The 25,585-nt window shown below is 39.4% G+C and overlaps 1 protein-coding gene across 1 annotated transcript in view; it reads right to left on the reverse strand.

The window, feature by feature from the left end:
• Window positions 1-1,495: 1,495 nt before the first annotated feature.
• The window catches only part of LOC132404804 (uncharacterized), a 184,829-nt gene continuing 160,739 nt past the window's right edge, over window positions 1,496-25,585 (reverse strand). The window contains exons 50-54 of the mRNA XM_059989308.1: window positions 23,999-24,174; window positions 21,013-21,105; window positions 10,604-10,743; window positions 4,459-4,614; window positions 1,496-4,334 (exon numbers count right to left, since the gene is read on the reverse strand). Of these exons, the coding sequence (XP_059845291.1) occupies window positions 4,323-4,334; window positions 4,459-4,614; window positions 10,604-10,743; window positions 21,013-21,105; window positions 23,999-24,174 (577 nt within the window). The 3' untranslated portion in view covers window positions 1,496-4,322. The remainder of the gene's footprint in view (window positions 4,335-4,458; window positions 4,615-10,603; window positions 10,744-21,012; window positions 21,106-23,998; window positions 24,175-25,585) is intronic.

The following is a 25,585-nucleotide window of genomic DNA, read 5'->3' on the forward strand; positions in this document are numbered from 1 at the left end:
TCTCGTATTTCAACAGGTAGGTACCATCTCAAGTTCATTTTAAAAATACCTTGTCACCACGGTTATGTTTTCTAACTCCAAAACATTAATTAAAACAAAGACACAGAGTTGAAGAGTTGAAGAGATTGAGAGGAAGTTAGGTGTCATGACCAATAAGATCAAGCAGAAGCAGGGTTAAAAAAACACAGAAGGAAAGGTTGAAGTATTGTGGTGAAGGTGGTGAACTTAGAGCATGGATCAGTACATGGAGCTATGATGTTGTGGCCTCAACAAGGACTTGGTTGAGAGTGGAACAGGAATGAATGCTTTGTTTTCTACCATTTCAATATTTTAGAAATTATAGAAAAAGAGTTAAGAGGGGTGTGAGTTGCACTATTAATCAGGGACAATATCACAGCTGCACCCAAGAGGGTTCATCCACTGAGTCTACATGGCTAGAACTCAAAAATAAGTAAGGTGCAGTCACTCTGATACTATTATACTACAGACCCTGCAGTAACCACTAGGACATTCAGGAAAAGAATTGCAGGTAGATTTGGTGTAATAACAGAAAGGTTGTTGTTGTGAGTGATTTCAACATCCCTAATATAGACTCCTTACTGCAAGAAGTTTAAACAGAGCATAATTTGGTAGGTGCATCCTGGAGAGTTTCTTAAGTCAATATATAGATAGATCAAACAGTGGGGCCATACCGAACCTGGTGTTGGATAGAGTATGGCCAGGTGACAGAACTTTAAGTGGGAGAATAGCTAGGAAACAGTAATCAATACTTCAGTTTTATGATATCTATAGATAAGCATAAGTACAAGCCTTGCCAGAGATTATTAAGTTGGGTAAATTATGAGAATACGAGCCAGGAACTAGGGAGAGTTAATTGGGAAGCAAGTGAAGAACTTAAGAAGAGAACAAGGAGAGTCAAGAGGGGTAATGAAAAGTCATTTGCTGGCTTGTATTTTATATAACCACTCATATACTTGTAACTGCTTAGTATGTTTCCTAGAGGTCACAGTATGTAAATGTGGTTGTTCAGTGTATGCCTTGTGGTTACAGTTATTTATATCATTTGGAAAGTTCTGGAAGCTTCTCTGGTGTTGTGTTATTTGAATAGGGACTATCTGATTGGTTGACTTATTATGGAATGTTTATTATCTATGGTATAAAAACAGCTGACCACACTGCCTCACCATCTTTTTCAGTCTTTCACTTTCTTTGTTCTTAGCTACTAGACTATTGCAACTCTACACTTCCAATTTCGTTATTCTATTAGTACTTATTAAGATGATCATCAAGTGAAGCAACAAGTTTTATGCCTCTTCCTTGACTTCCAAGAGAACCTTTGATCAAAACATTGGAATCCAATAGAAGTAAAAGGACAAATTGGGAAGACCTCATCTTGTATATTCAGAATTAGAATCAAGTTTATTATCATCGGCATGTGATGTGAAATTTGTTAACTTAGCAGTAGCAGTTCAATGCAATATATAATCTAGCAGAGAGAAAAGAATAAATAAAATAAAACATAATAATAAATAAACAAGTAAATCAATTACATGTATTGAATAGATTATTTTTAAAATGTGCAAAAACAGAAATACTGTATATTAAAATAAAATGAGGTAGTGTCCAAAGTTTCAAAGTCCATTCAGGAATCAGATGACAGAGGGGAAGAAGATGTTGCTGAATTGCTGAGTGTGTGCATTCAGGCTTCTGTATCTCCTACCTGATGGTAACAGCGAGAAAAGGGCATGCCCTGGGAATAAATATTTGAAAATTCTTTGCCATGAAGGAGGTATTAGTCTTGTAAAGGTTTCACTACGGGCTCACTGTGAACTGAGCATCATAGGGGCATGGAAAGCGGCTCTTCATCCCACTGAGTCTATCCCCACCATCACATACATGTTTAGACTAGTCCTCACTAATCTCCACATCCCTCTCTGGCTTACATCTACAGTGCAGGATGCAGACCATCTGCGGCCAGAAGGTGCATGTTTCATGTCAGCCCTCATTTCCACATTCTACAATTTTATCATCCTCTTACTAATCATTTTTTACTTTCAGAATATTCCTAAAATTATCTTTTTCTTCATTATCTCCAGATCTTTCTTAAAATTCTTCCAAACTTCCTTTTTCTGGCTTTGTAATATAATTTGTAGTTTCTTCATTATTTCCTTTTACGCTGACATTAAAGGAAATATTACTTTTCTTACACGCCTTTTTTCAATGAGCCAGTTGAGTTATGATAACATTATTTACACATTGAGTTTAATCTTTACCTTCCTGTTTTGTGGAAATATCCAATCCTAAAAAGGAATATAATTGTCTATGGCTGATATTTTTTGATGGAAAGCACAGCAAAATATTTTTGTGTGAAATCAGTGATTTTTTGATATGGGAAATTATTTTATCTTGAACACAAATTACAGCCAAACGATTGGGATGATGAATTGTATAAGCTTTTGGTGGGAGATTAGATTAAAGAAGGAGAGGTCCCCTAAGGTTTTTCATGGTTTTCATAAGTCACATTTGAAGCATGGTCTCTTTTTAATTCTGGTCTCTTTGCCTGAATTAAAATATATTTGCTTTAGAGAGCTTTAACAATGATTTCTGACATTGGAGTGTAGTAATTGAGAAACCTCAATGCTCTCTTATATTTAGCCAAATGAGAAAGCATTTCATTGATTATTCAAGGAATTGAAGGAGCTTCTAGTTAGAGAATACAAAGTTAGAAGCAATGCTCTTAATATAATAGCCGCAATTTAAAAATGAGATGCAAAGAATGTTCTCTACAGAGAGTGTTGTGAATCTTTGGGATTATCTACCAAGTGTACTATGATTGCTTACTCTACATCCATTCAAGACTGAGATTGATAGAATCCTAGCACCTACAAAAAAAGTTAGCAGACATTAGATTGTTATCTAATCATTTGAATGCCCCATATAATGGAATGAACTTCCTTCTTCCTTTGTGATGAAGTAACATTTAAGAAATTGCATAATATTGGGACTAATTATTATTAACTAATAATGGTTCCTTCATGTTGTTAGTGAAATACTGACAAGCATCACAAGACAATAACTGAATTCTAGGTAGATCCACTATATTGAAAATTAAGTCCACTTCAAATTGAAGTCTGTCAAAATTTGATCCAGGTTCCATCAGGCCTGCAGTCCCCATCAGTAGCTGAACAGGTCAAGTTCATGGGGAATTTCACTATAAGAAAACAGGATCTAGTCTGCTGCAGCACCTCTATCACCAATGAACATGTCACCAGACAGGAACGTCGGGCTCTGCAGAGAAGAGGAGACAGCAACCTCATTCACATCGAACGGGAAATGATGTGGGCGACTGTAGGATCAACATTGCTCGCCACCGTTCATCCTCAGTAATGGCCATACTCACCATGCTGGCCAGAGTGCAGCCCAGAGCACGGAGCAACCGTACTGCTCAGCCTGGCTTGCCCAAAAACACAACACTAAGCCACAGGTGATTCTTTGCCGAAGAAGAATGCAGCACATAGGACAAGGGTTCATAGCAGGTCTGGCAGTGCAGTTTGCAATCCTCAGACCGAGCACAAATCACTTCTGAAGTACAGTGGTCAGTGATATGCATTCTGGTCAGTGTTCAGACACCAGGGACAAGAACTTCATAATGAATCTGCACTCCCTCTCCAGGGTAGTATTGAGCAAGGAATTAATGTACAGAAATGTTGCTGTCTGTGATCTTTGTAAGCATCTTTCTTTTGGCATCTGTAAGAGGATAGCCTTTTCTTCTGGTGGATGTGCTGAAGTGGGACAAGTTACTTTCATCATTAGTATTTATCTTTTGATTGTCTGAACTTAGGAATAATGTTACTTCAAATATAAATTTCCAATAAAAAAATTCAGTGCTTTGTAAAGTATAACTTTTAATCCAAAATTTTGGATCATCCAGTAAGGAAACACTATATGACTGGATTAGCAATTTCACTCATTTGCTTTTTAATATCTTAGCCATTACAGACAATTAAAAATAATAAATCTACTGGTCAATGCTTTCAGACTTTTTGAGATCATCATATTATGAAGGTTTTTTTTCTTCAAAGGCAATAAATGAATCTACTTTTTATAAGGCACCCTTCACCATTACAGAAAAATTTTTAAAAGCTATATTTCAAAGCTTTCAATCATTTCCAGAATAACAAAACAGATCATCAATATATTTTGGAAGTCTTTTTGTCCTTGCATACAACAAACAAAGCATGTTTTATGATACACAACTCCTCCAATGGAAATTGTTTCTCCCCAAGATTTCCAGGTGATTTCCAGCTGGGATTTTCAGCCTTCTATCGATGATGCTGGGATTTTAAAGAAAGACATTAAATCTCCTCACGTTTAAACTTACAAAATTATTTTGCCAAAACTGAAGAATTGCAAATAAAAATTAAAAGGCAGCAATGAATGTAAACTTTTGAAACTTACTTCTGAAACTTTTTTGTACACCCAACCACGCAATTTTGATAAACGGGTATACACTCCAGGTCTTCCTTCCTCACCACATCCATGGCCCCAGCTTGTAATTCCAACCAAGTACCATTTTCCATTATGTTTGCATGCTAAAGGACCTCCTATATCTCTCTAAACAAAATACATTAGACATTATTGCTTAAAATTTCCAAAATGATAAATTATTATCCTAATTTATTACCTGATAGAACAGCAAAATAAACTTCCCCAATCTCATCAGGGTGTAATGGAATTTGTCAGCAGAACAACAACAAATTCAAAATTCCATCCAGTATATTAAATGAGTCAAATATGAGGTCAAGCTCCTGCCTGGGAGTTTGGTCTACAGTGAACAAAAATTACAAGAAGTAAAATTATCTATATCCAGTAATCCATAAGCCGGAACCATGGTGACATGGGCTGCCAGCATAACGCTCACTGCTTTGACTTGGCCTGAATGATTCATTTCACTATATGTTTCAATGTTCATATGACAAACAAAACTAATCTTTCCAATAAATCTTGACTTTCATAATAGTCATAGTTAAGAATTAAAGTAGACGAGCAAGCTCCTCAAGCCTGCTGACCTGTTCAATAATTTGATAGCTGATTTGATCTTTGCTTCTCTATTTCTCTGTCCATTCCTTCTGACCCTCATTTTCCCTATGGAATGCTTAATATATAGATATTTGAATGTATTATCCATTGTTTCTTGGCTGACTATTACTCATATTTCTTCCTCCAACCTGCCTCTCTGTTGACGTTTGATATTTTCTCACCCTGCTGACCTCAAAAGAATCAAGTACAGTATCCTGCTTAGATCAACATACACCGAATTGTAAAAGTTAATTTAGTTTATTTGCAACCCCAATGGTAACAATCAGATGTTTCACTGTGTTGTAGGGGAAAGAATAATGAGGGCTAATAAGGCCATAAGACCAAAAGATATAGGAGCAGAATTAGGCCATTTGGCCCATTGAGTCTGCTTTGCCATTTCTCATTGCTCATCTAATTTTCCTCTCAGCCCCAATCTCCTGCCTTCTCCCTTTATTGCTTCATGCCCTGACCAATTAAGAAGCTATCAATCTCTACCTAAAATATATATAAAGACTTGGCCTCCACAGCTGACTGTGGCAACGAATTCCACAGATTCACCACACTCCAGCTAAAGAAATTCCTTCTCATCTCCATTCTAAAAGGACACCCCTCTGTTCTGAGGCTGTGTCCTCTTGCCTTAGACTTTCCCACCATAGGAAATATCCTCTTCACATCCACTCTATCAAGGCCTTCCACCACTCAATAGGTGTGAATGAGGTCACCCCTCATTCTTTTGAATTCTAGTGAATGCAGGCCCAGAGCCATCAGACACTCTTCATATGACAAGCCAACTAGTACACAGGGATAGATATGGAGTGCGCTAATGTTGTAACAGTAAATCACAAAGCCTCGAGGTCGAGACATGGAATGCACCCAAGTTTCAATAACTTCATTATAGTGCGCACCCATTCTTGTAGTATAAAATGGATTTGCTGTTAGCCCTGTGGGTAATCATTTTATTCTTTAATCAGTACTAGTTTATTACTCAACTACGTTGTTCTATAAGCACCATTCTGCTGTCAAAATGCAGCTTTACTAGTATTCTCATTAACCAAGAACTTAAAGGCTGTACCAAATTCATGTTCAGGTAGATCAGCTTTAGCTGGTCTCCCGATGTACAGCACTTTTTTCAATAAACTGTCCACTATTCTGAACATCGACTCCATGTGGCCTCTTCAGTTTTGTGTGTCTCTCAGCGTTCTTATCCATTAAAATTCACTTGCACAAATAATCCATTACTAATTTTTATATTAATGGTTCTCTTTTCCAGTGATATTTGCAATATGAGACAAGAATCTCAGCAGATGTCATTTTCAGTTGGGAGGTCAGACTTTAAAGATTGGTCACATGAGTCATGGTAATCCATGCCAACATTAATGCCCATTAACCTTTGATAGAGGTGGAGAGTTGGAGGTGAGTCTGTCCATGTAAATGGAAACAAAATCTTCAATTACTGTCATGATCAGAATTTTTATTATTTTATTTAAGGATACAGCACGGAACATATCCTTCCAACCCATCAAGCCGTGCCACCTACTTAACACTCACCTGGTCACAGGACAATTTACAATTAACCCACTAACCATTATATCGTTAGACCGTGGGAGGAAATTGAAGGACCTGCAGGAAACCCACATGGTCACTGGGAAAATGACAAATTCCTTACACACTGCACTGGAATTGAACTCTAATCTCCTAGGTTCTGAGATGTAACAGTGTCGCACCAACTGTTATGCTACCATAATGCTACATCTGATTTTATTCTAACCTTCACAAAATGGTGACAAGTTTAAAGGGACATTAAAATCTGACCAAGAGATTTTTTACAATATTCAAACAATGCAACTATAGTAGGAACCTATCTGCAGAAGACCAAGGCAAATAACTATCAATATATTATTTCACTCTGTAAATTCCTGCTTTAACAGAAAAATATACCTTTTTACTTTAAAGCAGTGATGCAAATTTTAACAGATCTTAACAGATTCCTTACAGTATAATTTCTGCCCCAATTGTGGGCAGAACGTGTGAATTCAGATCCGCAACATAGGAAGATTTTTTCAATGCTAGAATCAACCTGGAGATACAGCACAGAATGAATGAATGAATTGACCGTATTTCTTCCATCTTTCACATACATGAGGAGTAAAATCCTTTACGTTATGTCTCTGTCCAACATAAATATTTTTACTCCTCGGGTAAACATGTCCTTCTAGACTTTGACATTCTGCGGTCTACATCAAGTTCATTTTTCTTGATTTGCTTTGTGGTCAAGGGCTTTGATGGTAAGGCTGCATCTAAAACCGCTACATGAACAGAAAAGGGATTATAATAGGTACCATAGCTAACAGAGCTGCTGCCTCAAAGCTCCATTAACCTTGTTTCAATCCTGACCAGCACTACCTGATGGAGTGTGCAAGTTCTCACTGTGATTACATGGGTCTTCTTCCAAACATGTACAGGTCAGTCGGTTGATAGAATTACTGGCTACCGCAAGTTGTCTTTAATGTGTAGGGAAGTGATAGAATCAAAAGGAAATTATAGCTATATGGGGAGAATAATATCGGATTAGTACAGATGTGTCCTTGAGGTCTCAGCGTGGACTTAGTGGCCTCAATGGCCTCTGTGACCTTTTATATTTTTATTTATTTTTTAAAAATTAATACTTTTATATACCAAAATACTATATGATTCTGCACTTCAATTTGTCTAAGCAGGGCTGACTAGCGAAAGTAGCAGAAAGTAGCCAAATGACCTCTTTCTAAGCTACAGACAAGAAAGTAAGCCACTGACTTTGGTTTCACCAAAAGATCTTCCCTAGCTGCTGATAGTGTTTAGTTTCTCAGTCCAGAACCAAACTATCTGCAACCTCGGCATCCATGATGGAGTACTTGGTGACACAGGACAAGCTAGTGAGGAATTATATGCAGAATTTAAAAGGCCAGAACTTAATTGACTTATTGGCAGCTTGACAAGTCGTTCTGTGAGGATAATTTGTGAACAAAGAAGTCTTTTTGCATGGGAAAGCTTCTCAGCCTACTTTTATCTGTATGTGGTAACAATGTAGAACAGTGGCTCCACACACTATTCTGGGCTCACTTGGCTGCAGATTTTCTCAAGCTCAGCAAGCAGAAACTCTGTGTTGGCAACTGAGAATGCAAGCTTGCTAATAAACAGTATGTACTTTTAAGTAAGCGGTGTATTCCCAGGGTCTGAACCTAGAGGCCTCTGGGTAGAGAGGCAGGTTGACAATAGTACAAAGTCAGCATGGTTTCCTTCAGGGAAAATCCTGCCTGATGAGCCTGCTCGAATTCTTTGAGGAGATTACAAGTAGGATAGATAAAGGGGATTCAATGGATGTTGTATATTTGGACTTTCAGAAGGCCTTTGACAAGGTGCCACACATGAGGCAGCTTGCCAAGTTAAGAGCCAAGTTAATTACAGGAAAGCTACTAACATGGTTAAAGCATTGGCTGATTGGTAGGAGGCAGCGAGAGGGAATAAAAGGATCCTTCTCTGGTTAGCTGCCTGTGACTAGTGGTGTTCCGCAGGTCAGTGTTGAGACAACTTCTTTTTATGCTGTGTAAAAATGATTTAGATGACGGAATGGATGACTTTTTTGCCAAGTTTGCAGATGATACAAAGATTGGCAGAGGGGCAGATAGTGTTGAGGAAACAGGTAGGATGCAGAAGGACTTAAACTGATTGGGAGAATGGGCAAGAAAGTGCCAAATGAAATACAGTGTTGGAAAATGCATGATCATGCACTTCGGTAATAGAAAAAATGTGTGAACTATTTTCTAAACAGGGAGAAAATTCAGCAATCTGAGATGCAATGGGACTTGGAAGTCCTTGTGCAGAACAGCCTAAAGGTTAACTTGAAGGTTGAGTCAGTGGTGAGGAAAGCAAATGCAATGTTAGCATTCATATCAAGAGGTCTAGAATACAAGAGCAGGGATGTGATGCTGGGGCTTCATCTTGAGTATTGTGAACCGTTTTGGGCCCCTCATCTTACTGGCATTGGAGAAGGTCCAGAGGAGGTTCACAAGGATGATTCCAGGGAATGAAAGGTTTATCATATGAGGGATATTTGACGGTTCTGGGTCTGTACTCGCTGGAATTCAGAAGGGTGAGGGGGGATCTCATTGAAACCTTTCGAATATTGAAAGGCCTAGACAGAGTAGATGTGGAAAGGACGTTTCCCATGGTGGGAGAGTCTAGGACAAGAAGTCACAGCTTCAGGACAGAGGGGTGCCCTTTCAAAACAGAGATGCGGAGAAATTTCTTGAGCCAGTGAATTTATGGAATTCATTGCCACATACAGCTGTGGAGGCCAGGTTAATAGATGTATTTACGGCAGAGATTGATAGGTTCTTGATTCGACATGGCATCAAAGGTGACGGGGAAGAAGACTGGGAACTCGGTTTGAGGAGAAGAAAAATAAAGGATCAGCAATGATTGAATGACAGAGCTGACTCGATGGGCCAGATGGCCTAATTATGCTGCTATGTTTTATGGTTTTATGGTCTTACATTGATGGCACTTGTGCACCCAACTGGACAAGATAGCCTTCTGCATTGAACGCTAATAAAATATTGAGTATTAAATCACAGCATTCTGTTTGAAAGAGGAGATCAGTCACATCATGAGGTGCAGGTTGCAATTTTCAACTGCAGTCAAAATATGGACATCCAAGATGCAATAACAATTAAACCATTGATTTAAAAGGGTCCAAGTTTGATTTAAGATTGAGCTAGTTGATTTCAGTCATGGTTGGTAGGTATAATATTAATGTTTTCAGCTCCTCACATCCAGCGAGAGAAGATATTAAGCAAGAATTTCTTATGTCATGATTCCAATTTGAAAGTGCAGGCCTCAGTTATGAATGGTTGATTCTAGCATTAAAAAAATCTTCCTATATTGCAGATCTGAGTTTACACAACACTCTGTCCTCAACTGGGGCAGAGCTTATACCGTAAGGCATGGTGCATTTTTCAATATCCACCTCATCTATGCTAGCATATCTAAATATGAATTTTGTAATTTTTCTGCCTTACACGTTATTTCCTCTTCTCTTGCACAATGGAAATTCTTGATGCCTCTGCACATCAGAGGTAAGCATTAGAGCTGCAGTCTATAATTGGAATTGTGCATAAAAATTTAACCCATTGAATGTATGCCTACTCCCAGCAGGATATTCCCATCAGCCCCATTCTCCTTCCCTTGTTGCCTTTAAGCTCTGCAACCTACTCTCTCTCAAATGTCCAACAATGATGCTTTTCGATTCTTAGCCAAACCTGCTTTAAGTAGTAAATTGCTTAGATGAAGGAGTTAAATGTCGGTTCTGTGCAATTACCATTCTTTCACCGTAGGGCCAAACAGGCAGTTGCATTTGCTTGGAGTCACAGAAAATGCAGACTTGCTTTAATTCCTCCCCTTCTTGGGATATGTAGTGATAGAACAACAGTGAGAGTGTTCAGCTAACTGTGATCATTAACTATAAGTACACAATGATATGTATTACCTTGCATGTATCAACTTTTTCATCTCCTTTGCCAGCACACACCATGTTTTCCGTTATAATGCTTCCTGAATAATATGTTTGGCATCTCTCATTGTCTATTACAGGAACATTTGCATTCAGAAGAATTTGAGATGTTTTACCTAGGATGTTCAACAAGAGGGTATTGAAATGAATAAAATCAAAGGAATTCATTTCAATGACTAAACAGAAAACACTTCCACTACTCAGCAGGTCAAGCAAAACCTGTGAGAAACAAAGTTAACCTTACAGGGTGATGGCTCCAATGGAATTTGATAAAATGTTATTGACTGAAACAGTAACACTGTGATGGCTTGTCACAGTAATAAGAAATTATATAATTGGTTCGATAGAAGTGCAGGGAAAATTGTTGGGAGTGCAATGACCCTCCATGGAAAAATTGACCAACACTTATTGGATTTTAGGAGGATATGATATCAGAATCAGATTTGTTATCACTGACATATACAGTAGTGCTAGAAAGTTTGTGAACCCTATAAGTGTACTCTATTTCTGCATAAATATGACCGTAAGTCCTAAACCTAGATAAAGAGAACCCAGTTAAATAAATAATACAAAAAACATTATACATGTTCATTTATTTAGTGAGAAAAATAATCCAATATTACATGTATTTGTTGGAAAAAGTATGTGACCCTTTGAACTGGTGTGACCCCTTGTACTGCAATAACCTCAACCAAACATTTCCAGTAACTATTGATCAGACCTATACATCGGCTTGGAGGAACTTTAAACCTTTCTTCCTTACAAAACGACTTCTGCTCTGGGCTGGTGGTGGGCTTCCTTGCATGAACTGCTTGTTTCACATCCTTCCACAGCATTTCTATAGGATTAAGGTCAGGACTTTGACTTGGCTATTCCAAAACATGAATTTTCTTCTTTTTAAACCATTCCGTTGTTGATTTACTCTCACCTTTCGGATCATTGTCTTTCTGCCTTATTCAACTTCTATTAAGCTTCAGGTGATGGACTGCTACCTTGAGATTCTCCTGTAAAATATCCTGATACAATTTTGAATTCATTGTTCCCTCAATGATTGCAAGCTGTCCAGGCCCTGAGACAGCAAAACAGTCCCAAGGCAGAATGCTCCTTCCACCATGTTTCACAGTTGGGATGAGGTTTTGGTGTTGGTGTGCCGTGCCCTTTTTCCTCCAAACATAACGATGTGCATTTCTGCCAAAAAGTTCAAGTTTTATCTCAGCTGTCCACAGAACATTGCCCCAGAAGCATTGTAAAACATCCAGGTGGTCCTTTGCAAATTTGAGACATGCAACAATGCTTTTTTTTTAAAGAAAGCAGTGGTTCCCTCCATGGTGTCCTTCCACAAACACCATTCTTGTTCAGTGTTTCTTGATCACATGAACAGAGACTTTAGCAAGTTTTGGCAGGTCTTTTGCTGTTACCCTTGGGCTCTTTTTCACCTCCTTCAACATTGTACGTTGTGCTCTTGGTGTGATCTTTGCAGGATGCCCACTCCTACAAAGAGTAGCAACAGTACTGAGTTTCCTCCATTTGTAGACAATGTCTCTTACTGTGGACTGATGAACACTCAGGGCTTCAGAAATGCTTTGGTAGCCTTTTCCAGCTTCATGCATCACTACTACTCTTTTTCTAAGGTCCTCTGAAAGTTTGAGGCATGGTGCACATAAACAGATCTTCCTTGAGAAGAGCAAGCTCTGTCAATAACCTGACTGTGTGTCTTTTTTATGCGACAGGGCACCTCTACATTTCTAATCTCATCTCATTGATTAGAACATTCGACTCTAAATAGCTTCTGTAGAAGATATTACCCCAGAGGTTCACATACTTCTTCCAACAAACACCTGTAATAAAGACGGAGCTTTCATAGTGTGCTGTGTCTGCGAGGCTGAGTTGGACAGTGCCGTGGAAGTCCATAGCGGGGGTATTCCCTTCTGCCGCCGGCGTGGGATGGCAAGTCTGTCGGGACCTTGAGGACTTGTGGAAACTGTGTGGTGATTTCTTTTGAACTTTTCTTCTTTCTTTTTCAATCTTTTTATTGAATTTTATATATAATAAAAAACATATTGTGAAATTGAATAGGTTATGGGTACATTAGACTTAGTTAAATTAGTAATAAAATAACAATATCTTATTAAAATATCAGCAAAAAAAACAGTATATTAATCAATGTAACCTATATTAATTATACATGAAAAAAAACAAGAATCATCAAAAAAAGAAAAAAAAATTATAAAAATGCAAGAAAAAAATATATATATTGAAAAAAAAACCTAAACTAAACTAACATGGGCAATAGTAACAGTTTATATATATATATGATAGTATCAAAAACTCCGGAACTCCATACCAGAACAAGAATAAAAAGAGAAAAGATCTGAAAGAGATCAAATTAATTCATATGAAAGTGTCAAATGAACGGTCCCCAAGTTTCTTCAAATTTAATTGATGAATCGAAAATAGTACTAATTTTTTCTAAGCTCAGACAGGAAATAGTTTGAGAGAACCACTGAAATGTGGTAGGAGGATTTACTTCTTTCCAATTTTGTAATATAGACCTTCTGGCCATTAATGTTGCAAAGGCGATCATTCGTCTAATTGAAGGGGAAAACCGGTTACCATCCTCATTTGGGATACCAAAAATTGCAGTAATAAAATGAGGTTGTAAATCAATATTCCAAATTGAGGAAATAATAGCAAATATGTCCTTCCAATAATCATGTAAAGTGGGACATGACCAAAACATGTGGGTCAATGAGGCCACATCTAAATGACATCTGTCACATTGAGGGTTAATATGAGAATAGAATCGAGCAAGTTTATCATTAGACATATGGGCTCTATGTACAACCTTAAATTGTATTAAAGCATGTTTAGCATATATAGAAGAAGAATTAACCATTTGTAAAATTTTTTCCCATTTTTCTGTTGATATATTGTATTGGAGTTCTTTTTCCCATTCTTGTTTAATTCTACCTGATATTTCTGGTTGTATTTTCATAATTTTTATTCCTAAATTTTTTTTGATAACATTGATTCTAAAATTTCCTCATTTGTGTGGCAAAATAAAAATCCCAGGTTAAGTAAAAGGCAGTTACAAAAATCTAAAAAAAAAGGTGGTTTAGCTTTACCTAACTTTAGATTTTACTACTGGGCGAATAATATTCAAAATTTAATATATTGGAAATTAGATTTGGATTCACCATTGTGCCCACAGTGGGTAAATTTAGAATGCAATGATGCACAAGGATATTCTCTATTCTCTGTTCTTGGTTCTTCTCTTCCTACTGATTTAGTTAAATTTAATAAACAGTTATCCAATCCTATTGTCAAGCACACATTACGAATTTGGTTTCAATTTCATAAGTTTTTTCCTCTGAAAAACTTTGTTCTAGATAGCCCTATCTTACTTCACTTCTTTTTTAAACCTTCTTTGACAGATCAAGCTTTTAGCATATGGAAAAGGAAAGGTATAATATGTTTTCAAGATCTTTTTTTTTGAAGGTAGCTTGATGTCTTTCGACCAACTTTCCAACAAATTTAAGTTACCTAAATCTAATTTTTTTAGATACTTACAAATCAGAAATTTTTTACATAAAGTTCTACCGTCCTTCCCCAATTCAACTTTGATAGACTTTTCAGATATGATTTTTACCTTGAATCCTTGTCAGAAGGGATTAGTGGCTCTTATTTATAATATGATTATGAACTTTTAACATCATTGGACTATTTTTACTGTGCCAATGGTCTGTTTTTTTTAATCAATTATGCTATTGTTTGCACTGTCGTAACTATATGTTGTAACTATGTGGTTTTGTGCAGGTCTTGTAGCTTTAGATTTTGGTCTTGTTTTTGTCTGGTGGATTTGGAGCTCCTTTCCGGGGAACGCGCTAGACAGTAGTGCGATATTAATAAACAGCAGCCTCTCCGGACTCTGGATTGGGGATTGTCTAACGTTATGCAGATTTTCTGGTGTAGTCTGTTTTGTCATGTGCTTTTGTGATATCATTCTGGAGGAACATTGTCTCATTTTTTAAACTGCATTGCATTTGTAGTTTCTAAATGACAATAAACTGAATCTGAACATTGGATCATTTTTCTCAATAAACAAATGAACAAGTATAATGTTTTTATGTTATTTATCTAATTGGGTTCTCTTTATCTAGTTTTAGGACGCATGAAAATCTGATCACATTTTAGCTCATATTTATGCAGAAATAGAGAAAATTCTACAGGGTTCACAAACTTTCAAGCACCGCTGTACTCTATGATGTGAAACTTGTTGTTTTAATGCCGCTGTACAGAGTAAAGATAGAAAAATTATGATAACATACAAGGACAAATAATACAATAAAAAGGTTCAGAGACCATTCAGACATCTGATGGTGGAGGGGAAGAACTCACAAGTAATCTTAGGCCAAGTACATTTTATATTTCTGAACATTGCGTTATTCTCATCCAGTCCTCAATGATTCTCATTTTGAATCAAACAAGATTTCCATTGTTATTTGACAATTTCTTTGTTATTTGTCCAGTTTCATTTCCAAAAACCTAAATAAATCAATGTACTTTCACTGTTCAACTAGAAGAGTAGGTCAGAAATGGAACTGGATGTATTCTCAAGGGCAATTAAATAATCCATTACATTTTCCCTGTTCTTTTTTACCTTTCTCTCTGAATTGTTCCTACCATAATTATTCATATTTCTAATTCCTTAGATTTGTTTGTGAGTGTTGGATGTTCAAATACAGACAACTCAACAATGATTTTGATTTATTAAAATATGAACAATATGTTCCTTTTCTTCCCCCTCTTTCAGTTCATCAGTTTCTTCCCCATTCTAATCATTTTTACAATTATGTTTCTTTTCAAATAGAATAATTAATTCTAAATAACCAGTTTATTTCAAACCCAGCATTTTTAATCTCTTCACTACATTACTTCACCCTCTCCACAAGTTTATGGTTACCAGTTGGTTCAGCTGAAGGCTGCCCCTCCCTATCGTAAACTCTCCCTCCCTTCTGAACTATCTCACCATGTAATAATTTTCCTCACTGAATGACATTGAGAGCAACACAGAAGTTATTGGTCAGGACCCTGCTTTTCAACCTAGTACTAAAACTTTGTTTCTTTCTAAAACACAAATCCAATTCATTCCCCTCTAGTATCACTCTCCTCCATCTAGCACAACTTGTGCTACCCTGAAAAATCCCTCTTTTGATTCTTCCCACTTTCAAAAGTGTAATCATGAGCACTTGCACGGGCCTTAGCTACGCCTGCTTTCTCATTGGCTGCATGGAGCAGTCTTTGGTCCAAACCTACTCTGACTTCACTCCCCAGCTCTTTGATAGCTGCATTGGTACTGTCACAGGCACCCATGTGCTACTCGGCAATTCTGCTACCAATTTCCCCCATTTCCTCAAGTTTACTGGGTCCATTTTGAACACCTCTCTCCCCTTTCTGGATCTTTTTGTCTTGATCTCAGGAGACAAACTATCTACCTACGTTTACTGCAAACTCACCCACTGCTACCTGGAGCGGAAAGATTTAAGAGGAACTTGAGGGGGAAGCATTTTTACGCAGAGAGTAATATCTATGTGAACTCAGTTGCCAGGTGAGGTAGCTGAGGCAGGTACATTAACAACCTTTAAAAGACAGCTGGGCAGGTAGGTAGATTGGATAGGTTTAGAAGGTTATGGGTCAAATTCTAGCAAAATGGGGAATTTTGGTCAGCTTGACCAGTTGAGACGAAGAGCCTGTTTTCATGCTGTACAGCTCTATGAATCCAGGACTGTACCTCCTCCCACCTGTCTTTTACAACATCACTTTCTCTGTCTCCGCCAGACCTCTTCTTGAGATGAGGCCTTCCTCCTCAGACAACTGAGATGTCCTAATTTTTCAGGAAATGGAGCTCACCCCACCCTTCCCCTCATTCGCCGTCATTGGAGGATCTCTCAGCAGCACCTCCTCTATTTCCTGCACTTCTGCTCTTATCCCATCTCCCCCCAGACAGAAGAAGAATGGGGTTTCCTTGCTCAGTATGTTTCAGTCCACCGCCCTACACATTTCACACTTTGATACTACAATGTGCTACCACCACAAGTAACAGCTTCTCCTCTATACCTTTTTCCGATCTCCAGAAGTACCACTCTCTCCGTGACTCTCGAATGCATTCACCCCTCACGTTCCACTGGCACCTTCCCCTGTAACCAGAAGGGGTGTAACACCTGTCTCCACACTTCCACCATCCTCTTGCATCCTGAACAGTCCTTCCAGGTGAGGCAAAGATTTGCATGCAGTTTCTCCAATATTATTTATTGCACTTAGTGATACCTGACAACCTGTACACTCCAGACTGCGTGTCCACACTCTGCCCTAACATTTGTAGTGCATCACTTCTCAGATGCCAGCTGGTGGCACAGTAACACCGGCGCCAGACTCCGGAGCGAAGGTTCCAGAGTTCAAATCCGAGCGGGCCGCTCCCAGACACACTTTCCATCCCTGCTGAGTTGAGCGTCGAGCTCGCAACTTAGCCTCATTAAAAAAAAACACTGTGCTGTGAGAACTCTCACAGAATCTTTCCTCCAAGAAAAACACTTGAAAAAACAAAGTGGTCGCCAACGCTCTGGCAGACTATGGCACACAAAAAAATACCTCAGATAATGCAGAGTCAGAGTAGAGAAAGGAAAAGAGATGACTTGGTGTCATGAAAACAACATTTTCCTCCATGCCAAAAGAGAATAAAAGAGCTGGCCATTGACTTGAAAGTTCGGTTAATGTACTACCAAAGTACACATATGTCAGTATATACAACCCTGAGATTCATTTTCTTGCAGGAATACTCAGTAATAGAATCAATCACTCAGCAGGGTGGGCAAACAACCAATGTGCAAAAGACAACAAACTGCAAATACGAAAGAGAAAATAATAATAATAATGATAAATAAGCAATAAATATCTAGGACCTGAGATAAAGAGTCCTTGAAAGTGAGTCCGTAGGTTGTGGGAGAAGTTCAGTAGTGGGGCAAGTGAATTTGAACGAAGTTATCCCCTCTGGTTCACGAGCCTGATGGTGGCAGTGCCCCCATCGGAAAGGGGAAGTCGCATACTCCAATCTACACTAACATCCTGGAGTACCGCGTTCAGTTCTGGTCTCCTTACTTAAAGAAGGATATACTGACTTTGGAGACGTTGCAGAGGAGGTTCACCAGGTTGATTCCAGAGATGAGGGGGTTAGACTGTGAGGAGAGATTGAGTCGCCTGGGACTGTACTCACTAGAATTCAGAAGAATGAAAGGAGATCTTATAGAAGCATATAAAGTTATGAAAGGGATAGATAAGATAGAGGCAGGAAAGCTGTTTTCACTGGTAGGTGAGAGTAAGACTCGGTGACATAGCCTCAAGATTTGGGGGAGTAGATTTAAAACAGAGATGGGCAGGAACTGCTCTTCCCAGAGAGGTGGTAAATCTGAGGAATTCTCTGCCCGACAAAACAGTGGAGGCTACCTCAATGAATATATTTAGGACAAAGTTGAAAAGATTTTTGCATAGTAGGAGAATCAAGGGTTATGGGGGAAAAGGCAGAAAAGGTGGAGATGAGTCCATGGCAAGATCATCCATGGTCTTACTGAATGGCAGAGCAGGCTCAACAGGCCAGATGGCCTACTCCTGCTCCTATTCCTTATGTTCTTATGTTCTAACAGTATTGAAGTCCAGAGAGTTGAGAGATTCGAGTCCTTAGGTGTAAACATCACTAATCGCTTGTCCTGGTCCAACCTTGTTGATGTCACAACCAAGACATCTGACCAACACCTCTACTTCCTCAGGAGACTACAGAAATTTAGCATGTTCATACCAACACATACCCAATTCTGCACTGGAGAAAGCGTTCTATCAGATACGCATCCGGTGCTCCCAGAGTGAGTATATTAGTGAGACTTGACATAGATTGGGAGACCTCTTTGTAGAGCATTGATGCACCATCCACCAGAAAAAAACGGGATCTCCCAGTGACCATCCATTTTAAATCCTCTTCCCATTCCCATTCTGACATGTCAATCCATGGCTTCCTCCACTGTTGCGACGAGGCCAGACACTCAGGTTGGAGGAGCAACCACCTTATATTCCATCTGGGAAGCCTCCAACCTGAAGGTATGAACATCGATTTCTCAAACTTCCGGTAATTACCCCCCAACACCTGCCCCCCACCTTCACCATTCCCCATTCCCTTTTCCTTCTCTCACCTGATCTTCTTACCTGCCTATCACCTCCCTCTGGTGCTCCTCCCCCTTTTCTTTCTCCCAGAGCCTTCTGTCCTCTCCTATAAGATTCCCCCTTCTCCAGCTCTGTATCTCTTTCACAAATCAACTTCTCAGCTCTTTACTTCACCCCTCCCCCTCTATACTTCACCTACCACCTAGTGTTTCTTCCTCCCCTCCCCCCACCTTCTAACTCTAACTCCACATCTTTTCTCCCCCAGTCCTGATGAAGGGTCTCGGCCCAAAATAACGCCTGTTTATTCTTTCCCATAGATGCTGCATGTCCTGCTGAGTTCCTCTGACATTTTGTGTGTTGACTGCAATATCCAGCATCTGCAGATTTTCCTTTGCTCTCTTGATATATAATGGCTTGGCGTGGCAACTGCTCTGCACATGACTGCAAGAAACTGCAGAGCTGTCAACGCAACTCATCACATCACAAGAACTGGCATCCCTCGTCAGAGTCTGTTAGTTCTTCTCACTGTCTCAGTAAAGCAGACCCTGTTCATCTCAGACAGTCTCTCTTCTTCACTCTCATTGGACAGAACATACAGAAGCCTGAAAGCAAGTAACATCAGGGACAAAGACAGCTTCTTTGCCACTGTGGAATGGATCTTATACAATAATTTGGACTCTTGGCCTCACAGTATACAGTGCCTTCGTTATGATCTTGCACTTTATCATTTATCTGCACTGCACTTTTGCACTTTCTTCCGCATTTTTAGCATCTTACCTAATTCTGGCTCAATGCACCGTGTAATGATTTCATCTGTATAAACAGTATGCAAAACCAGCTTTTCTGCCAGGACTGTGCAAGCAGGCACATCCTGTTCTTCACCAAGCTAACAGGAGTCACCTTCCACTCATTTCCAACATCACCTGCGGCCTATTTAAACCCAGCTCACACCCGTAGTCCTTGTTTACCCTTTGAAGTAGCTAGCCTCAACCAGTTGCTGCTAGTCTTAATTTACCTTGTTGCCTTGTCCTATTAGGGATCTATTCCTGTTTTGTGGCCTTTCATTGCTTTTATTTGCAGTCTATATTAAAGTTATCATTCATCATTGAATCATCTCCACTGCTCATCTATCGGGTCAAGCCACCTCTACATTTCTTGGCACATGTGACAATAATAATAAGCCAGTGCTTTTGATGTGGCCTTGTCAAAACACAGATTATGCTGAACAACTTTGCCCCATTCACCATAATCTTTTGGAGCTCCTGACTGCTAACCATTGAAATTTCCCTCCCCATTTCACACCAACCTGTCTGTTTTTGTTGTCCTTCACTGCCAGTATGAGGCCAAATACAAACTACAGAAACAGCACCCTTATATTCCACCTGGGTAGTCTATAACACAATCGCATATACATTAAATTCTCTGATTTCAGGAAGCCACCTCCCCCCGTCCCTTTTCTCTCTCTTCTCCAAATTGATCCAGCTCCTCCTCCACTCAGTCCCCAATCACCCTGCTTTGTTCCTGGTCCCTCACCCAAACAATCCTCCCAATGAGCCACCTCCTCCCATCTACCCACTCAACTTCCCTTATTTGATTCCATGCTCCACCTTCCCTTCTATCGGATTCCATCTGCAGCCTTTTGTCGTCTCCACCTATCACCTCACAGACTTGATCGGTCTTTTCACAGTTCCCTTCTCCATCTGCCTCTCATCCTTCCTCAACTGCTCTACCGATCGCTTGCCAACTCTTGCTCTACCCCCTCCCCTCACTTCTTTATACTAGCTGTCTCCCCTCTGCACTTTCAGTCCTGATTAAGGATCTTGACCTGAAGCATCAGCAGACCCTTTTCAGCTACAAACTCTGCCTGACCCACTGAGTTCCATCAGCAGTTTGTTTCCTTAAACAGTCAAACTGTATTTCGATCTGTGGCATTGATTGCAAATACAGTAGACTATAACTTTTGCATTCACTGGCCCTTTACAATCGGTGATGTTCTTCATCCTGAGAAGAAGGAGCAGACTACCTGGGACTCATAATCACAGTTGAGAAAAGAAGCTGTCTTACTGCAAACTATCATATTTTGGTGCTGGGAAACTGTGCCTCTGGCGTAAGAATAATAGTAATTCCAGAGTTTGTGTTGCCAGTGGCAGCGATTCATCAGTTACAGTATAACTCACCTGCCTTTGTTTCTCCCCAACCTGTTACCCAGCACTGGCTTCCGGAGGGCACTTGCTTTTCTAAAGCTGGAAGGCATATTGGCATTTGATGATCTGTGTAAATATAATAAGATTACATAATTGTGAATAACACAATCAAGATTTCAAAATTAGCAACAGCTACTAAACTTATGACATAAACACCAAAGTGATTGCTTCTTAAAGCATTTCTGAGGCCCCTTGAAAGATCAGGACAACCCAGAAGAGAAAAAAATCTGGGTGTCACAGCACACATTGTGGAACTTGCCCCGTTTGGTCAGGAGGACCTTCATTTGCCAGAGTTCATTCAGTCAAAAATAAATGTCAAATAAATGAGGTCATCAATGGTCCAAAATTCAAATTTCACCCAAGTTACAGTTCTTAGTTACTCAAGGAATAATCAGAATTTTAGCCCTTGAAATCATGCATTTTAAATTGCCAATAATCATACAGCATTGCTTGTGTCACAGACCTCCTACAAGATCAATTTTTTTGAAATGAGCTTTAATGTACTTTGATCATGTCCGTTTAACAACTGTCTCTAGTGATTGCAAGTGCTGTGCATCATGCTGGCGATTTGTGACACATCAGAAAGAGATACTGCACTGAAAGTGACAGTATCAACTCCACCATGGCATTACATGGAGAAATCCGACACTGTCCTATGAACCTCACAACTGAAAATGTTAGTCTCAATGGTCACAAATTGCATAATGGTGACTTCCTTCTTTAGGGCTCTACACAAAATACATCTTTGAGTAAACTTTTCTCCATCACCCTGACACATATTTCCCACTGGTTTTAAATGTACCATCAAAACTGCATACATTAAGTATAAATATACTACTGTACATTTTCATTTTTAATATTATTAATTTGCCTGTCCAATTTTTTTTATAAAACTATGTTACATGTACATGATGTGCATTGGTTAGAATTAAATTTAGAATCTTCTTTGTAATATTATGGGAATCAATGTCAAATATCCACAAAAGGTTCAGAGAGCTAGGTAATGTTTGAGATCTAGAAGATTATAAGGTAATAGGAAGGAGCTTAAGAAGGAAATTAGGAGAGCCAGAAGGGGCCATGAGTAGGCCTTGGTGGGCAGGATTAAGGAAAACCCCAAGGCATTCTACAAGTATGTGAAGAGCAAGAGGATAAGACATGAAAGAATAGGACCTATCAAGTGTGACAGTTAAAGTGTATATGGAACCAGAGGAAGTAGCAGAGGTACTTAATGAATACTTTACTTCAGTGTTCACTATGGAAAAGGATCTTGGTGATTGTAGTGATGACTTGCAGCAGACTGAAAAGCTTGAGCATGTAGATATTAAGAAAGAGGATGTGCTGGAGCTTTTGGAAAGCATCAAGTTGGATAAGTCACTGGGACCAGATGAGATGTACCCCAGGCTACTGTGGGTGGTGAGGAAGGAGATTGCTGAGCCTCTGGCAATGATCTTTGCATCATCAATGGGGACAGGAGAGCTTCCAGAGGACTGGAGGGTTGCAGATGTTGTTCCCTTATTCATGAAAGGGAGTAGAGATAGCCCAGGAAATTATAGACCAGTGAGTCTTACCTCAGTCGTTGGTAAGTTGATGGAGAAGATCCTGAGAGGCAGGATTTATGAACATTTGGAGAGGTATAATATGATTAGGAATAGTCAGCATGGCTTTGGCAAGGGCAGGTTGTGCCTTACAAGCCTGACTGAATTTTTTGAGGATGTGACTAAACACGTTGATGAAGGAAGAATAGTAGATGTAGTGTATATGGATTTCAGCAAGGCTTTTGACAAGGTACCCCATGCAAGGCGTATTGAGAAAGTAAGGAGGCATTGGATCCAAGGGGACATTGCTTTGTGGATCCAGAACTGGCTTGCCCACAGAAGGCAAAGAGTGGTTGTAGACAGGTCATATTCTACATGGAGGTCGGTCACCAGTGGGGTGCCACATGGATCTGTTCTGGGACCCTTACTCTTCGTGATTTTTATAAATGACCTGGATGAAGAAGTGGATGAGTTAGTAAGTTTGCTGATGACACAAAGGTTGGAAGAGTTGTGGATAGTGTGGAAGGCTGTCAGAGGTTACAACAGGACATTGGTAGGATACAAAACTGGGCTAAGAAGTGGCAGATGGAGTTCAACCCAGATAAGTGTGAGGTGGTTCATTTTGGTAGGTCAAATATGATGGCAGAATATAGTATTAATGATACGACTCTTGGCAGTGTGGAGGATCAGAGGGATCTTGGGGTCCGAGTCCATAGGACACTCAAAGCAGCTGCGCAGATTGACCCTGTGGTTAAGAAGGCATACGGAGTATTGGCCTTCATCAATCGTGGAATTGAATTTAAGAGCTGAGAGGTAATGTTGTAGCTATATAGGACCCTGGTCAGTCCCCACTTGGAGTACTGTGCTCAGTTCTGGTCACCTCACTACAGGAAGGATGTGGAAGCTATAAGAAGGGTGCAGAGGAGATTTACAAGGATGTTGCCTGGATTGGGGATCATGCCTTATGAGAATAGGTTGAGTGAACTCAGCCTTTTCTCCTTGGAGTGATGGAGGATGAGAGGTGACCTGACAAAGGTGTATAAGATGATGAAAGGCATTGATTGTGTGGATAGTCAGAGGCTTTTTCCCAGGGCTGAAATGGCTGCCACAAGAGGGCACAGGTTTAAGGTGCTGGGGAATAGGTACAGAGAAGATGTCGGGTTAAGTTTTTTTTACGCAGAGAGTGGTGAGTGCGTGGAATGGGCAGCTGGTAACGGTGGTGGAGGGGGATACGATAGAGTCTTTTAAGAGACTTTTAGATAGGTACACGGAGCTTAGTAAAATAGAGGGCTATAGTTAAGCCCAGTAATTTCTAAGGTAGGGACATGTTCGGCACAACTTTGGGGGGCGAACGGCCTTTATTGTGCCGTAGATTTTCTATGTTTCTATCTATGAATTGTGTAAATTTTCAGCCTTACACTTACCATTAAAGACAATGGCTTGTTTGAGTTTAAGGAGAGCAATGTCGCAATCTTCTGTGTCACTGTTGAAATTTTCGTGGATAATTATCTTTTCAATTTCGTAGAAAGTGGTTTCATTTGTAATATCAGACAAAGTTGTTATACCAGCATATATTCTCCACTTTTTGTTTTTCTCAGCTCTGTTGAAATGTAAATTTTAATTAGCAAAAGATTAAAACATTATTTTCAAATCTATCATAACAACACCTGCAATACTAATTAAAGGGAATAATTCTAAGCTAAAGGAACAGAAAAAAAACACTAGAATATTTGTATAATGGCAATATCAATAGATAAATATTACAAAGATTAATTCTTTCTTTTATGTTACTAACAGATTATCATGTGCCATTTCCAATATTGAAGTGAGTTTTGTTTTAAAATGCAATTGCCTAAAAATAGGGTTTCATCCTTTTTTGGTGATGCTAAACTAGTAGTGCTTATAGTACTAATCTCTATTTGGTTTCCCAGGCAATAAAATTGAGAGGCAAGCCGAAAAGACATTGGTAGCAGTGTTGAGCTGGTCTTTCTTCAACATCATGTGCTAAGTCATGTTCTGGGCATCTCCTGACAGGACCAGGCTGCTGAATGCAGATTTCAACAATGTGCCATGCACAGCTAAGAAAGATGTACACCTCCTACAGCTTCTAGGCACCAGCAATTCACCCTGTGGCTGACATGTAGGAGACAAAGGCTGCAGAGCTGCTACATTCCTTGAAAGACAGCTGGCTTTCACATCAGACGAGTGAGATCAGATATACAGGGCCCGAACACTTGCAGAGACCGCCAAAGCAAAAAATCTGGTAAGAGGTAGCTAACATTGACTTAACCTGTTGTAAGAATATACTTAGGAATAATAAGACATCCATTCATTGTTATGTAAGCATAAGTTTCCATTGAACCACCCAGCCTCTCACTTCAATAACCCACACCACGCACCTACCTTCACCCTCACCTATCACCTGCTAGTTTGTACTTCTCCTCCTCCACCTTCTTATTCTTGCTTCTTCCCAGTTCCATTCCATTCCTGATCAAGGGTCTCAACTCGAAACATCAACTGTGTGTTCCTCCCCACAAATGCTACCTGATCTGCTGAGGTGTTGGGTGTTGCTTTGGGTTTCCAGCATATGCAGAATCTCTTGTATTCAAGATAATCTTTAGTTCCCCTCCGCTACCACCTTCCATCTGATGGAATTGGTCCTCACACTCAGCAATTTCTCTTCTGGTTCCTCCCACTTTCCAAACTCAATGTGTAGTCATGGGAACCTGAATGGACCCCAGTTCTGCCTGCCTTTTTGTTAGCTGTATGGAACAATCCATGTTCAAAGCCTTCCTTAGTAATTCTCCCCAACTATTTCTATAATACATTGATGTCTGCACCCACATTGAGTTTATCAATTTCATCAACTTTGGCTCCAAATTACATGCTGCCCTTAAATTCACTTGGTCCATTTCTGACTCCACTCTCCTCTCTCTTGATCTTTGTCTCCATCCCTGGAGACAAGCTAACTATGGATATCTTTTATAAACTGACCAACAATCATGGCTATC

This window comes from Hypanus sabinus, chromosome 14, assembly GCF_030144855.1.
Source record: "Hypanus sabinus isolate sHypSab1 chromosome 14, sHypSab1.hap1, whole genome shotgun sequence".
Classification (NCBI taxonomy): domain Eukaryota; kingdom Metazoa; phylum Chordata; class Chondrichthyes; order Myliobatiformes; family Dasyatidae; genus Hypanus; species Hypanus sabinus.